The sequence below is a fragment of the Carcharhinus amblyrhynchos genome, chromosome 14 (genome assembly GCF_965287045.1).
Source record: "Carcharhinus amblyrhynchos chromosome 14, sCarAmb.v2.hapA, whole genome shotgun sequence".
Lineage (NCBI taxonomy): Eukaryota > Metazoa > Chordata > Chondrichthyes > Carcharhiniformes > Carcharhinidae > Carcharhinus > Carcharhinus amblyrhynchos.
In genome coordinates this window covers 50141569-50159224 of record NC_137337.1, presented here as the reverse complement: position 1 = coordinate 50159224, position 17656 = coordinate 50141569, and the positions used below count along the sequence as shown (strand labels likewise).

Genomic DNA, 17656 nt, shown 5'->3' with positions numbered 1-17656 from the left:
AGGCTTTGGGATTTATCGGCTTTCAGTCCCTTTAGTTTTTAACACTTTTTTTAGTAATCATAATTTCCTTAAATTTCTCCTCCTCACTAGACCGCTGATTCCTTAGACAAAGCTGTTTTTTACGTTCATGCTCTGAAATCTTAATTATTACACAAGTATGCAGTACAATATTATCATTTTTTCATGGAGATCACAAATTAATTTTCTGTTCCATTGCAAATAAGTTTGCTGCCTTAAAAATGTCAGATGTTTTAATTGGAAGAACATGCCCTCTTTTGGATCAAATCTAACTACTGGCCTAGCCTTTCTGAAATGTTCAATTCTTTTCCTTGCAGTAAATTCTCTTATGGATATTGAGGTATGTTCTAGGATTGTGTTTGATACAAAAAAAAACAAATCCATTGAGGACATGGCTATTTTGATTTATATTTTCATGCAAAATATCTTGTACAGCCATGTCTATTTCTAAAGAAAGAAAATGGGATGGAAGTATTAGTCTGTCCTATGATTGCGCTTACCTGTACATCACACACTTAACTCTTACAATGTGAACACACCAAGGAAAGTACAGAGAAAACAAATTGATTCATTATTGTATTAAGTTTGCTGTTTTCTTTCGCTTTGCATACTTCAGTTATATTCCCTTTTTTATTTGCTTTATTTTCACATAGTCTGTACTGTTGCTACTGAGTTAACATTTGGCACATGATTCTTTAAGGCCTAGATCTCGAGAGTAATTTGTACGTATTGTCACAAGAAAAATGTGTCAGTCAGTCATTCTGTAAAACTAGCTGCACTATAGGATGTATTTATCATAGCTGAACAGAATATCTGACAGCATGGCCAATGTACTTGCACAAAGTTTTGCCATTGTGGTGTCACTAGTGGGAAGTGTCTCACTGCTGCATCTTCTGACTCCAGGAAGAATGTGAGCAGTCGGCAATACCCAGATAAATAAAAACAGGAGTCTTTTGAATTCATTGTTCAGTATATTTAGTGGTATTTCCTTCTTAATGCATGTACAGTTCCCTTAAATTCTGCTTTATTTAAAATGAAAACTTCCGTGTGTTGGGCATTAAAAGTGGTCCTTCAGGAAGACTCAATAGCAATGAATGGATGACATCAAAGAGAGCTGATAAAAAGGAACATAAATGGAAATCTAAGGGGTGAAGATCAGACACAAGGAAGAGATGAAGAATTGATTAAGAAGAATCGAGCACAAAAAAGTGGCAGTGAAAGAAATTTAAATGTCCAAGAAAACGGTAATCTAACTGAACTGGCAAATGGAAGAAAATATAGTCTTGTCAATCACTTTAAACGCAGTAAAAAGTCTGACAACACCGGGTTTAAGTCCAACCGATTTAATTCACCTTCATTCACCTGAAGAAGAGCTTAACCTCGAAAGCTTATGAGTTTACTATCAAATAAATCGGTTGGACTTAAACCTGGTGTTGTCAGACTGTTTACTGTGTTTACCCCAGTCCAACGCCAGCATATCCACATAATCACTTTAAAGACAGCAGAGAGGTAGAGGCAAACAATGAGAGAAAATGAATTGCAGTAACAGAGAATTTTACTGATGCCTAATGAGGGTGGCTCCAGCATTGTAGCAGAGGCAGAAACTTGATTGGAGAGGTGTAAACATAGTATTTGAATCACAAAGCAATGTAGTTCATCGTACCTGTTGAATTTCTTTAATATTGCAGTTGAATTAGTCTGATACCCCTGCCCTGTCCCATGGTCCTGTAAATGTTCTTCCTTTCAAGTGTTAATATTGAATCTGCTTCCTTCACTGTTCAGGCACTGCATTCCAAGTCACAACAGCAAATTGCTTTTTTAACAAGTTTCTTCATGTTGGCTCTGGTTCTTTTGAAAATTACCTTAAATCCATATCCTTTGGTTACCCATCATTCTGCTGATAACTGATTCTGCTTAAAAAAAAACCTGAGGCTAGACCAATTTAAAGTTTCAAAACCGAGGTTAATGGATTTTGGAAAGATGTATATGGGTGGCACAGTGACACAATGGTTTGTATTGCTGCTCTCAGCTTAAGAGACCTGGGCTGGGTAAGATGCCGAGTTGGTGTAAATGGCCTCCTTCTGCACAACAAGGATTCTATGACATTAAGGTATGTGGAAACAGGGCAGGTAACTGGAGTTAAGCCATTGAATGGTGAATCAGGCTATTGAGGTGACTCCTCTGTTCCTAATATTAGAGGGAATCATCAGGATGGGTGAAAATAAACATTTTATTTGTGACAAAGGTTTCAAAGGTGCAGGTAAGGATCGAGGAGATTTCAATAAAAGTACTGCAGCAAATGAAACTCAAAAAATAAGCAATTAGAAGTTTTAAACTGCAACTGTAATTGACATGGTGAAGTTTCATTTAGCAAGAAAAATCACAAAGGAGAGTGGTTGGAAAGTGCTGAGAGATAAATCTTTAATGTTTATTTATTAGTGTCATAAGTAGGCTTACATTAACACTGTAATGAAGTTAGTGTGAAAATCCCCTAGTCACTGCACTCCAATGCCTGCTGAGGTGCATTGAGGGAGAATTTAACATGGTCAATGCACCGAACCAGTAAGTCTTCCAGACTATGGGAGGAAACCGGAACATCTGGAGGAAACCCTAAGCAGACACAGTGAGAACATGCAGACTCCGCACAGGCTGTGACCCAAGCAGGGATTTGAATCCGGGTCCCTGGTATTGAGGCAGCAGTGCTAACTAGTGTGCCAATGTGTGCTAAGAGATTCAAAATTGTGATTGGAGATAGGTTTGTCTGTGATTGATGTCACTGAGTAAAGAATGCCATGGTTGAAAGGATGAATATATTGTTGGGGAACCATAACATGGATGGAGAAGGTTGGAGGGAATAGGAAGAAAGTAAAAGCGGAGCATGCAAAATGAGATGAGTTGGAGATGATGAGGGTTGTTTAGTGCTGGAGAGGGAAGTAGGGAGATACTTTGGTCAGACGTTTGGAGCTGAGGGCGACTGTACAAAGTAGCTCGTCTGTAACCCTCATAACCAACATTCTGAAAGTCTAGGCAGAAACGTATACTTTTGAAGGGAAGCTTGGATTTAAGCTGTTATCAACCAAAATAGCCTTGAAAATGTAACACAATTTGGACTTCAAATGCAAGGCTTCAAAATAGGTAACTTTCCAACTGACAATTATTTGCCTTCCCTGAAGAGCTTTCTGGCTTTCTTCTGTCACCACTAGAATATATTAGCTGAACAGTTTGAAGCTAAGTTAGTAGCTTTCTTTTTCCTGCCACTTGGACAGAAAATGTAATTTTTTGTTAAATCATGTTACTGCTTTAAATAATATATAATCAACAGCAATTCCTGTTCATTTATAAATATGTAGCAGATAACCTTCAAATGTTGGAAACAAACTACTGTCGGTCAATCTTTCCAAAGCTCAGACTGATGAGTAAATGAAGAATTGTTATCCACATTTTAAATGAAATAATGGAATATATTGATCGAGCTTAGAGCTGTTTTGTGCATTAAACATTATTTTAAGCTTGGAGATTTTTTTTAGTCCTAGTATTATCATATTTTTAAGTTTGTTAATTTGGTGTTGACTATTGATTCACCTTTTTGGGGAGCTGAATTGGACATCCACTTCAAGCAGTATGATTTGTCCTGAAGTGCTTAAAATAATTTTTTTAAAAAATAATAATTTTACAGATTTTTACAACCAGTTCAAAAAATTGACATGAACTTGACTGATCTTTTGGGAGAGTTGCAACGTGACCCTTGGCCTGTACCACAGGGGAAGAGACCATTGAGATCAACTGGAGTTGCTCTATCCATTGCTGTTGGTTTGTTGGAGGTATGGAACCTTTCAGCAATTCTATTTTATGCGCATTAAATAATGAGAGCTGTGCCACCACGTAAGTTAAGAGTAGTGCCTAGTTGAATTTATCACAACTGTTATTTTGCCTATGTGATGTAGCCTGCTAGAAGTGTAACTCTTTTTTATATTGTTAGCTGGTCATTTGTCTGTATGTTAACATGCCAGATTACACGTGCCACTGCCCCACACACACGCATCCAAACCTTCTTTGGATTGAATATTTTTGGTTTGCAAGAAATTGTGCATCATCTCAATTGTCTTCAAATGTCTGTCCCCCGCTTCCAAATGAAATATTTAATTCAGTGGTGAAGAAGGACTACCTATGGCCCATTGGAGATCTGTAAATAACAAGCACTCATTTCACTTCTTCAGTGTTGTATTGTGTCTTGCCTGAATTAATTAACTATCAATTTTGATTTTAATTACTCTTTAGGCTGAAGTTTAGATAAGAATCTTAGTGTGAAATGGGATGGATTGAGTTGCAGGAATGTCAAGATAGTCTGATGTACTCCAGACCAGCGCCGACTGATAATTCAGCTGTTTAGATGGACATATTCTCTATTTTTTATCTTGCTGGTCAAAATTATGCATTGGGCTGTTGTATCCTGTTATGTCCAGTGTGGAAGAGGCCTATTTTGGCCTTTGTGATTTCAGCAATGGACCAGAATGTGTGGCAAGTATTTGTAGCCACAGTCCCTCCAGCATTTATCCATCAGGGTAGAGTAAAATCGATGGCTCTGTGTGGGCTGTTAGCTAGTTAATGTATGCTTTAACCTGGCCCTTATCCTTTGTATAAGGTGATTATCTGTTTCAATATTTTTTGAATTTCTGTGTGAGGCTATCTTTGTCCCAAGTGCCTCTTCATTGACAAATTGTGACTTTTTTAATGTCACTTGCATATCAATTTTCTACAGTGTTTTGGGGCAGTGCCAGGTTTGCCAAATTGAGGATGGTGCTGAAGAACATTGGTATAATGACAGTGAAGTGTCTTATCTCTTTCCATGCTAGGACAGAGGATTGCCTTCACTGAAGTAGTGCACGTCGATTTTTCTATATTCTTTATAATAGATTTTTTAAACCTCTTACAGTCAATGAAGAAGACCAGAAGATAACAGTTTTAGATTTATTTGCAAAGAGACATAACAAATCCTAACCCTACGTTCATAAGTGGCTCTCTGAGTGCACAAGTATTATCTGTCCACACTTATCGTTCATACAATTAACAACAACTTCTGACCCAATATCAGAATAGTAGGTTAGAAAAATCTCAAGTTTTGATCCTTAATGAAAATGGTATTATTTTGTTTGTGGGAAGAAGCTTCTTTACCCCTCAGCCTCTTTACCTCTCCCATCCTTGTAAATCATGCTTAAATCCTATCTCTTCAGCCAAGTTTTTAGTCATTTCCTCCTTGCAAATTTTACCTGACAATATATCAGACATTTTGCTGCATGAATGATGCTATATAAATGCAAGTTGTTGTTGCTATAAAATTTGGCTTGATTTTGAATTTTAATAGTTTTATTATTTTATTTCTGTGCAAAAAGAAGTGATGTTGTCTTGTAAGACCTGCAGAGGGAGAGCCTGAGCTTTAAAAAAAAATTGCCCAACTGTTATAATTTTTCCAACGCAACGTTTTTACAATGAAGTAATCAATTATGAAGCTGAGCATCATAGACCATGTTTCCTTTTGTGTAGAAGATTAAGGAGAATCTTAGCATCGTATAGAATCATACCTAGTTGAAATGTTTGAGATAATGGAATTGATGGAATCCGTAGAGGAAACTGTCCGATGATGGTATTTCACGTTAACCTTAATGTTAGAGCTAGGGGTGATGCCAGGAAAGCACTTCTTCACAAAGGATGTTGGAAATCTGGAACACCATCCCCCAAAAATTTGCTGAGGTTGGAGGTCAACAGAAAATATTCAAACCTGAGATTGATTGATTTTTGTTAGGCAAGGGTTTTAATACTTACAAAACTAAGGTGGATAGATGAAATTAAGATACTGATTTTCTGACCCTGCACTACACCTTAAAATGTTTGATGCAATCCTTTTAAACAGCAGTAATCTTTTGGTTAAAGTAGATCAAGATTGAGATTCAACACTTGCTAAGAGAATGAAGCCACAAGATTCCACAGATTTTGAACAAGCAAATGCAAACTTTATTATACAAAGTCAGTGAGATGAAACAAATTACATTATCTATCTTGTACTCTAACATTTAAGGTTAACATGAGGTGTGCGTGAATTAACAGTCAAACTGTGATCACGTACACCACACTGCACAATGAATGGCAGATACAACCAAGACAGTTTCCATGAATTTTTCAACAACCCATCCAGACAGAAGTAAACACTGAGTCAACCAATCTTGTTGAAACGCCCTCTCTCATGAGGAATTCCAGTCTTCACCTTCCCCCTCACCTTGGGATTTCTTTCCAAACATTGTTCCCCCTTAGACTGCCTTAACATTGGCCCACCTTGTAGCGCTTCAAGCTCAACTCCAGGGACTCTGTTCTCCTGGATTTCTGAATCTGCATTCCAACATCAACTCTCAAACACAACCATGGTTCTTTGACCACACCTGTGCAGAACAGAACTCCTCCAAAGGATTACTTTCGCCCCAACTCTCACAATCAGCAACCTTTTGCTGCCTTTTCCAATGTCTGGGGCTTTTCCCAAGCCCTCATTGCTTAAACTCTGCCAACTGCAGCTTTTTTTTTGTTGTTGGGAGCCTCTTTCTCTACTCTCTCTTAACTGGGACCTATTCATGTCCCCAGTCTGCTGCTGCTCTTTTAGGAACCTTCCCTGTTTGATGGTTCCTCTCCATTGTCTTGAGACTCGCACCTATTGTGGCATTGACTGGATCCTGAGATTGACTTCTTGTGCCTTTGTTCCACACTGGTGCACTGCTGTCAGGATGGCTGAACACTTGATCTGTAGAAGAAACCCAGAAAGAAGCATGCACATCCAGAAATGCTGCTGCACACAACATGTGCCAAAACTCACGGCGTGGATTGTGGTCCTCAGTCTCTACCCAGGTATACCTCGCCACCCTTCTCTCTGTGAAAAAGGTAAGTCAGTTTTATAACAAAAGTTAGCCATAATCAAATCCAACAGGCTCAAGGGATAGAGTAGCATAATACTATATCTCTGATTAATGAACTACAACACAGTAGTAGGTCATTGCTTTATATCATGCTTATGCCAGTAGCTTCCGCTTCAATTGCAGCTAATTATTCTAATCTCATTTCCTTGGCCTTTCAATGTAAATTTCGTACATTCTTCATTTTTAAATGTTTATTTAATTTCAGTTTCAATTGGATAGTTTGTACATCAAAAACACTTGTGATAAAGCAGTCAGTTTACTAGTGGTCTTCTCCCGAACTGTACAAGGTCTGACAGGATTAACTGCAGGTACATACCATTCCAGCACCAGACACTCTGCCTAAGGACTGTTATTGCATAAATAGGGAAGGTACGTTGGCACAGTGGTTAGCCCTGCTGCCTCATTGCTCTGGGGACCCAGGTTCAATTCTGGCCTTGGGTGACTGTCTGTGTGGAGCCTGCACGAGCTCTCCGTGTCTATTTGGGTTTCCTCTGGGTGCCCCAGTTTCCTCCCACAGCCTAAAGATGTGCAGGTTAGGTGGATTGGTCATACTAAATTGTTTCTTAGTGTCCCAAGACGTGTAGGTTAGATTGGTAAATGTGTGGGATTACAGGGATTCGGGGGTGGTTCTGTTTTTCTTTACATTTTTAATACTTTCTTAGATTCAGCCATTGTACCTCTATTACTTTTGTGAGGCTTTTAAAATTGACCATCCTGGTGAATTTTCTCGGCATACTGTTTCATTTTGAATGTGAAGAATTGCATTATTTGCTAGTAATTTTAATAGTGCATTAATTGAAGCCCAGGGAATTAAAGGAACAGTGGCAGAATGGATATAACATTGGGCGAGTGACAGAAAGCAGAGAGTAGTGGTGAAGAATTGTTTTTTGAACTGGAGGGAGGTAAACAATAGTGTTCCCCAGGAGGGTGACATAAAGACCATGACTCTTTTTGGTATGTATTAATGATTTAGAATTTGATATATGGACCAAAAGTACATTACCGCTGATGAAAGTATGAACTAAAAACTGAAAATTCTGATAATGTTCTGAGGAGGTCTACATCCTTTCTTCAAAATGGAGTTATGTTTTTGCTCCTGGTACTTTTTAAGATCAGTCAGTACACAAGTAAAAATAGGAGGTAATTAACTCTGCAACTGCCCTTTACTACTGTTACAGTCAAGCTACTACAGAAATGTGGAACCTGTGATTCCCACAATGCACTGGCTTGCTAAGTATTGCACACCAGACAAAATAGACAGTACATAACATATTCCTACCCTCTTATTGGAAATGTTGATTTAACAAAAGATCTGAATTAGGGAAAGAGGTTGGACTGCCTCAAAAAGTACATAGGTTCACCTTAGCCGCAATTCAAACACTAGGACGTGGGTTACGGTGGACTTCTCATGCCAGAGTAATGTTCAGTGGGAACTGATGATAATGTAGGACTTTTAAGCCAAACATGGATTTTAATCTAATGCTGGTGAAGATGAGGTGAGTTCAACTTTGGTTGAGCTAGACTGAGGAGGTGAGACAAGTTGACATCCTTTGATTTGAAGATGGCTCACTGGAAGTGGTGAAATCAGGGCCTTCCATAATAGGTGTATCCTGGGATGGAGCTTGATTTGGCAGCAGTTAGTCAACATGTTTCTGCCAGGTTAGTTCACTTACTGTTTGGACTGTGTACGGAACCATAAAAAAGTTGTAACATCGAAGGAAGCCATTCAGCCCATCTTGTCCATGCCAACCTGAGGACCCTTGTATGCCCTTTCTAATTTCACCTTTATGCACCTGGCCTATAGCCCTGTAGCTTCCAGACTCAAGGTGCAAAGTACTTTGTAAAAGAGTCAAGAGTATCTACCTCCACCAATGGGAGTAGCCTGGCAGACCACAGGTGTGTGTACACATGGACTTTGCTGGGCCCTTTATGGGTTCCATGTTTTTAATCATGGTAAATGCACTCTCCAAGTGGCTGGAGGTGCACAGCATGGTTTCCGTGTTGTCTCAGACTATGATTGAGAAATAATGGTAAAGCTTCAGTACACACAGAATAGCTGATGTCCTGATTTTGGATAACTTTTTTTTAAAAAGTTGATTTATTAGTCACAAGTAAGGCTTGCATTAACACTGCAATAAAGTCACTGTGAAACTCCCCGAGTTGCCACATTCTGAAGCCTGTTCGAGTCAATGAACATGACCAGCATGTCTTTCAGATTGTGGGAGGAAACTGGAGCACCCAGAGGAAATCCACACACAGACGGGGAGAACGTGCGGACTCCACATAGACAGTGTCCAAAGCTGGGAATTGAACTTGGGTCCCTGGTGCTGTAAGACAACAGTGCTAACCACTGTGCCGCCCGTGGCCTTTACTAGCGGTGATTTCCAGAACTTGGTGTTCCCCAATGTTGTGTGAGTTGTCCAAACTGCACCTTATCATCCATCATCAAATGGACTGGCAAAATGGGCAGTTCAAATCTTAAAAAATGGCATGAAGAAACAACTGGTGGCATTGATGGAGACCAAACTGGCACAACTTATGTTCAATTCTAGGACCACACCATACACAACAGACGGTGTTGCCCCAGTGGAGCTGTTCATGGGATGATGGCTTTGTACTAGATTAAGTCTGCTATTCCCAAACTTGGTGGGGCGGATGGAGTCCCAACAAGAAAACAAAAATAGAAATTACAACTCTGCAAGGACAGAAAGAACTTTAGCAAGGTTCATATGAGAAACTTTAGCGATGGTCCCCGTTGGGTCCCTGGGATCATTATGGAGAAAACTGAACCAACATCTTTCAGGGTCAAAGTCCAGTTTAAAGAAGCACTTAGACCATCTCAGAACCAGGGAGTCTATTCCCAAGCAGTTCCCACCACTGATCAGAAAGATGGCAGCTGCCAGTGCCAGTCCTGAGCTCAAGGCTTACTCTGTGTTAACCCCTCCGGATAGTGAAGGTATGGTCTCCGCAATGGAGGCTGAATAAGTGGGCCTTCAGGCCAAATCGGAACCCAAGGAGGAACCTACATTGGACTACCCTGGTTACTTGGATCCACCACAATTTGTCTACTGCCACAACAGGTCCACAGTGGACGCCATTTCCCTGGCCCTGCACTCAATCTTGGAATACCTAGCTAATAAGAGCACCTATGTCAGATTTCTATTTATTGACAGCAGCTCAGCCTTCAACACTATTATTCCCACGAAACTCATCTCCAAACTGCGTCGCCTGGGCTTTGGCACCTCCCTCTGCAACTGCATCCTGAACTTCGTAACTCACAGACCACGATGGTAAAGATAGGCAACAACGCCTTCTCCATGATAATCCTCAACACCGATGCCCCACAAGGCTATGTTCTCAGCCCTCTCTTATACTCCTTATGCACCAAATTCCCCTCCAATTCGATTTTCAAGTTTGCTGATGACACCACTGTAGTGGGTTGGATCTCAAATAATAACAAGACGGAGTACAGAAATGAGATAGAGAATCTGGTGAACTGGTGTGGCAACAGTAATCTCTCCCTCAACATCAACAAAACGAAGGAGGTTGTCATCGACTTCAGGAAGTGTAAAGAAGAATATGCTCCTGAATACATCAATGGGGATGAAGTAAAAAGGGTCAAGGGCTTCAAATTTTAGGTGTCCAAGTCACCAACAACCTGTTCTAGTCCCCCCATGCTGACAGTATAGTTGGGAAAGCTATCAATGCCTCTTCTTTCTCAGAAGATTAAGGAAATTTGCCGTGTCAGCTATGACTGTCACCAATTTTTACAGATGCACCATGGAAAGCATTCTTTCTGGTTGTATCACAGCTTGGTATGGCTCCAGCTCTGCCCAAGACCACAAGGAACTTCAAAAGGTCGTGAATGTTCCCAGCCCATCACGCAAACCAGCCTCCCATCCATTGACTCTGCAAAGCAAACTTGGCAAAGCAGCCAGCATAATTAAGGACCCCATGCACTGCAGACATTCTCTCTTCCATCATCTTCCGTTGGGGAAGAAGATACAGAAGTCTGAGGTCACGTACCAACCAACGCAAGAACAGATTTTTCCCTGCTGCTGTCAGACTTTTGAATGGACTTGCCTTGCATTAAGTTGATCTTTGTTTACACTCTAGCTATGACTGTAACACTGCATTCTTCACCCTCGTTTCCTTCTCTATGAACAGTATGTTTTATCTGTATAGCACGCAGGACACAATACTTCTCACTGTGTTAATAGATGTGACAATAAATCAAATCAAATCACCAGTAACCCTGCGTCGCTCCCTCCAGAAACGAAGGTCCCCTGTCCAGTTCACGCCAATGATCGATCTTTCTATGGGCTTCATGGAGTATGAGCTTCCTTATTGAGAGAACAGGGGATTGCCCAATGAAAAGTGATCAGAAAGGGTTTTTTTTAAACATATATTCAAACTGTACCAGAGTTGTCGGTCCCGAGACATAGACTGTTTAGCTGTATGCCATTTGTGCGGCCCTTCTCTTTGGTCCTTAGTAAAGAGTGTTTAATGACAGGAAACTGGAGTTCGGCTCAATTGCTACACTGCTAGTAAAAGCATATGAATCTTTGGCTTTATTAACAGAAATAGAGTAAAAAATGCAAAATTCATTGCTAAAATTTTATAAGACAGGGCTGGTTAGGCCTCAACTGAAGTACTATGTTCAATTCAGGGCATTCCATTTTGCAAAGGATAGCAAGAGTTAAAGAGGGTGCTGAAGTGATTTATTGGGATGGTACAAGAACATCAGTTATGTGCAGTCACTGGAGAAACTGGGGTGGTTGTTCTCGACCAGAGGAGATTTGATAGAGATGCTCAAAATCGTGGATGTTTTTATAGAATACGTCAGGAGAAACTGCTTCTAGTGCTGGTAGGATCACTAATGAGAGAACACAGATACAAGATGATTAGCAAAAGAACTAGAGTCACTTTTTTAAACTAGTTATGATGATCTTGTGTGCACGTTGCCTAATAGGGTAGTGGGAACAGATTCAATCATAACAGTTAAAAGAGAAATAGTTAAAAGGGAACAAATTCACAGAATTACTGGGGATAAAACAGGAGTGGAACTCACGGAAGTGTTCTCTTTCTGACGATGTGCTCCAATTTATTTCTTTTTAACCTTAAAGAGTAAATTATTGCTCTTTTATCAGAATTGATATGTTCAGAGATTGGGGGAGGGAAAAGAATTGGCTTCTGTTCTCTGAATTCTGCTTTGCTCACACACTTCACTATTTCCAAACACAATATTTATACGGCATGCCCAGTTGAGTTTCTGGTGTCTATATTGTTCTCTAGTTCTATGCTGCAGCCAGGGGGAACAAAATATTCTATCCTATTCAACCATCTAAGAAATGTCTACACTCCAGTGAGATAAACTGACATATTACTTATTCACTTTTAAATTCCAACTTCTTTGCAGCAGAGTGGTTAGCAATGCTGCCTCTCAGTGCCAGGGACCCAGGTCCAATTTGGCCTCAAGTCACTGTCTGTGCAGAGTCTGCATGTTCTCCCATGTCTGTGTGGGTTTCCTCCAGGTGCTCTGGTTTCCTCCCACAGTCCAAAGATGCGCAGGTTAGGTGGATTGGCCATGCTAAATTGCCCCTTAGTGTCAGGGGATTAGCAGAGTAAATATGTAGGTTTACGGGAATAGGGCCTGGGTGGGATTGTGGTTGTGCAGACTAGATGGGCCACACAGCCTGCTTCTGCACTGTAGAGATTCTATGATAAAGGCTAATGTTCTATTAGCATATTTGATTCCTTTTGGAACCGATGCACCAGCCGTTTGTGATTTTTGTACTTAAATCTTTTTGCTTATTCACAATTCAGTGTTTTAAGCATTATGAAAAATAAACATTTTATACGTGAAAAAAATCCTAATACTATCAGTTGCCAGGTTTGTTAACATTTACTTTGTTGTACTTCTACCTGCGAGGGCAAAATTGAATCTTATTTAGATAAATCTATTGAAGATCCTATAACATTGTATTGGTTTCAAGTAATACATGACTATATGAAATATATAAATTGTAGGAGATTTAGGAAAATGATATCTGGATTGGTCAAAATTTCTATAACATTGAAAGGTTGCGGGAATAGAATCTGGATAGGATTGTTGTTGGTGCAGGCTTGATGTGTCAAACGGCTTCCTCTACACTATAGATTCCATGATTCTATTGTTCTATCTTAATACAAAAGTGGTAATATAGTGCTATGTTGCAATGTGGTGTTTTTGGTTAATTTTTGAACTGCTTATATTTTCTCATGTTTTTATATGATTTTTCTTGTAAAACAGTGCACTTTCCCCAATACTGGAGGTCGGGTGATGATGTTCATTGGGGGTCCAGCCACACAAGGACCTGGAATGGTCGTGGGTGATGATCTAAAGACACCTATCAGATCTTGGCATGACATTGAGAAAGACAACATTAAGTATATGAAGAAAGCCATGAAGGTAAATATTATGTATTCCTTTTCCTAAATAGGAACGTTGGAATAGGAGTCAACCCTTCAAGTCTGTTCTGCCATCCAGTGAGATCATGCTCATCTGTGACCTAACTACATATAACATTGTCCCAAACTTTAATACGTTGAATAACAAAATCTCTTATCACAATCTCACAATTAACAAGTTAACTACTGTTTGTGGAATAGCATTCTAAACTTTTCCACCTCTCGAGTAGAAAAGCTGAAGGACTCAACGTTTTGAGTTAAGACATTTCTGCTGATCTTCATCCTAAATGATCAACCCTTTACCCTAAGGCTGAGCCTGTATTCTTTATTTCACAGCTAGGGGAAACAATCTCAGCATCTCACGTGTCAAATCCCTTCAGGATCTTGTACGCTTCAATGAGATCATTCCTCGTTCTCCTAAATTGCAGAGAATGTGGACTTAAATTACCCAACCCCTCAAATTAGGATGACCTTCCTATCCAAAGAGCCAATTTAACGAACCTTTGCTGTACTTCTATCCTATACAAGTATATCCTTCCTAAAATATAGAGCCCAAAATCACAGTGTTCAATGTGTAATCTCGCCAATGCCCAATACAGCTGTAGCAAGTGCTCATTATTTTGACATATTCATCCCTTTGCAACAAAGACCAGCATGCCATTTGCTACCTTAATTGCTTGCTGTACCTGCATGCTAATTTTGTGTTCCTTATAAAAGTTCAGAGGTGCTTGGATACACATATATGTACAAGTTTAAAGCTGTTTAAAGAACATCGTGTTCTTACAATCATAGTGGTAACTCCTCACTTCCTCCATCTGCCATCTTGTTGCCCACTCTGTCCACATTCTTTGCAGTTTTCTTGTGTCCTCCTCATAACTGACGTTGCTACCTTGCTTTGTGTTGTCAACAAACTTAGATATGTTACTCTGTTTCTTCATCAAAGTCATTGATATAGATTGTAAATAGCTGATACTCCATTACTGATCCTTGTAGTATTCCACGAGTCACACACAGCCTGCAAGCTTGAAAATGCCCAGTTCATCTGTACACTGTGCTGCTTGTCCATTAACCAATCATCCAACCATGCTAATAAATTATCCTCAACTTCATGAGCCCTATCTTGTCCACTGACCTCTTCTGTGACACTTCAAATGCCTTAGAAAATCCAGCTATACCATATCTACTTGTTTTTCTCATCTATCTTACTGTTATATCCTCAAAATGTAACAGTTTGGTGAGCAGAATTTCTCTTGTATGAAAACCATATTAACTTCGCCTTTTTATTCAGTCGTGGGATATGGGCATTGCTGAATCGTAAGAAGTCTCACAACACCAGGTTAAAGTCTAACAGGTTTATTTGGTAGCCCTAGTTTTCAAAGCCTCAAGCTCCTTTTTCAAGTGAGTGAAAAGTGCCCTGCACAATGTTCACGAACAGGGCATATAAAGACACAAATTCAATTTACAAGATAATCGTTGGAATGCGAGTCTTTACAGGTAATCAAATCTTAAAGGTACAGACAGGGTGAATGGAGAGACGGTTAAGCACAGGTTAAAGAAATGTATATTCTCTCCAGCCAGGACAGATAGTGAGATTTTGTATGTCCAGGCAAGTTGTGGGGGTTACAGATAGTGTGACATGAACCCAAGGTCCCGTTTGATGTTATCCTTGTGTGTGGAACTTGGCTACCAGCTTCTGCTCAACGATTCTGCATTGTCGTGGAGGCCGCTTTGGAGAATGCTTATCCAAAGATCAGCGGCTGAATGCCCGTGACTGCTGATGTGCTCCCTGACTGGAAGGGAACACTCCTGCCTGGTGATTGTTGAGTGGTGTTCAAATCATTTGTTGTCATAGCATCTACATGGTCTCCCTAATGTACCATGCCTTGGGACATCCTTTCCCGCAGTGTATCAGATAGACAACGTTGGCCGACCCGCAAGCGTATGTACCGTGTACCTGGTGGATGGTGTTCTCATGTGAGATAATGGCATCTGTGCCAATGATCTGGCACATCTTGCAGAGATTGCTGTGGCAGGCTTGTATGAGGTTGTGGTCACTGTTCTCCTGAAGGCTGGGTAGTTTGCTGTCTGTTTGAGGTTGTGTGGATGTTTGAAGGCAAGAAGTGGGGGTGTGGGGATGGCCTTGCCGAGATGATCGTCTTCATTGACGACATGTTGAAGGCTCCAGAGAAGACATCGTAGCTTCTCCGCTCTGGGGAAGTACTGGACGATGAAGGGTACTCTGTCCGCCATGTCCCATGTTGAGTGCAAGCAGGCTTTTTCCACTGAGGCTGGGGAGAAGAAAACTTGAGGACGTGGGTTAAGGGTGAAGGGAGAAAAGTTTAAAGAGAATATTGGGAAGGATTCTTCACACAGAGAGTGGTGGGAGCGTGGAATAAGCTACCAGATGAAGTGGAAAATGTGGGCTCACTTTTAACATTTAAGAAAAATGTGGACAGTTACATGGATGAAAGGGGTGCGGAGGGATATGGTCCAGGTGCAGGTCAGTGGGACTAGGCAGAAAAATGGTTCTGCACAGCCAAGAAGGGCCAAAAGGCCTGTTTCTGTGCTGTAATGTTCTGTGAGGGCATCTTTCAGCATCTGTAGGTGTCTGTTGAAATCCTCATCTGAGCAGATCCTGTGTATATGGAGGGCTTGTAGGGGCTGGCTGCTTTAATGAGTTTCGGGTGAAAGCTGGAGAAATGGATCATTGTGAGGTTATCTGTGGGCTTGCAGTAAAGTGAAGTGCTGAGGTGACCATCCTTGATGGAGATGCATGTGTCCAAGAATGCAATTGATTCCAGAGAGTAGTCCGTGGTGAGTCTGATGGTGGTATAGAACTTGTTAATGTCATCATACAGTTGTTTGAATGATTGGTCGCCATGAGTCCAAAGGAAGAAAATGTCATCCATGTATCTAGTGTATAACATCGGTTGAAGGTCCTGCTCGGTGAAGAGGTCTTGTTCGAACCTGTGCATAAAAATGTTGGCATATTGAGGTAAGGACCAAATTCACATCCCCACACCCCCACTTTTTGCCTTCAAACAACCGCACAACCTCAAACAGACCATTGTCCGCAGCAAACTACCCAGCCTTCAGGAGAACAGTGACCACGACATCACACAATCCTGCCACAGCAACCTCCTGCAAGATGTGCCGGATCATCGACATGGATGCCATCATCTCACGTGAGAACACCATCCAACAGGTACGTGATACATACTCTTGCGACTCGGCCAAAGTTGTCTATCTGACGCACTGCAGGAAAGGATATCCCAAGGCGTGGTACACTGGGGAGACCATGCAGACGCTATGACAACGAGCAAAAGAACACCACTCAACAATCACCAGGCAGGAGTGTTCCCTTCCAGTCAGTGAACACTTCAGCAGTCATGGGCATTCAGCTGCTCATTTTCAGGTAAGCGTTCTCCAAGGCAGCCTTCATAACACAGGACAACGCAGAATCGTTGAGTAGAAACTGATAGCCAAGTTCCGCACACATGAGGATGGCCTCAACCGGGATCTTGGGTTCGTATCACACTATCTGTGAACCCCATGACTTGCCTGGACGTGCAAAATCTCACTAACTGTCCTGGCTGGAGACAATACACATCTTTTTAACCTGTGCTTAACCCTGTCTCCACTCACCTTGTCTGTACCTTTTTAAGACTTGATTACCTGTAAAGACTTGCATTCCAACCATTTATCTTGTAAATTGAGTTTGTGTCTTTATATGCCCTCTTTGTGAATACAAGTCCTCACTCACCTGAAAAAGGAGCTTGAGGCTCCAAAAGGTCATACTGCCAAATAAATCTATTGGACTTTAACCTGGTGTTGTGAGACCTCTTACTGTGCTTACCTCAGTCCAATGCTGGCATCTCCACAGCATTACTGAATAGGCCAGCATTTAATGCCAATCCATAATTGCCCTTGAGAAGGTTGTAGTGAACTGCCTCTTGAATCACAGTCCAGGATCTCTCTATGGCTTTAAGTGCATTGTTAAGACTTCTTTCAACTACAAATGCTGGAACATCTTAGGTCTGACAGCATCTGTGGGGCGAGGATAGATCCAATGTTTCGAGACAGGGTGACCTTTTCTCAGAGCTGTGACAAAGGGTCATCCTGACTCAACATTGGCTCTATTCTCTCTCCACAAATGCTCAGACCTGCTGAGATTTTCCAACGTTTTCTGTTAGTTTCAGATTCCAGCATCTGCATTGTTTTGCTTCTATATT

The 17656-nt window shown here is 40.8% G+C and overlaps 1 protein-coding gene across 2 annotated transcripts in view; it reads left to right on the top strand.

The window, feature by feature from the left end:
- The window catches only part of sec23a (Sec23 homolog A, coat complex II component), a 110517-nt gene that overhangs the window by 50817 nt on the left and 42044 nt on the right, over window positions 1–17656 (top strand). For both annotated transcript variants that reach the window (XM_080202844.1, XM_080202845.1), the window contains exons 7-8: window positions 3695–3839; window positions 13267–13425. In XM_080202844.1, the coding sequence (XP_080058970.1) occupies window positions 3695–3839; window positions 13267–13425 (304 nt within the window). The remainder of the gene's footprint in view (window positions 1–3694; window positions 3840–13266; window positions 13426–17656) is intronic.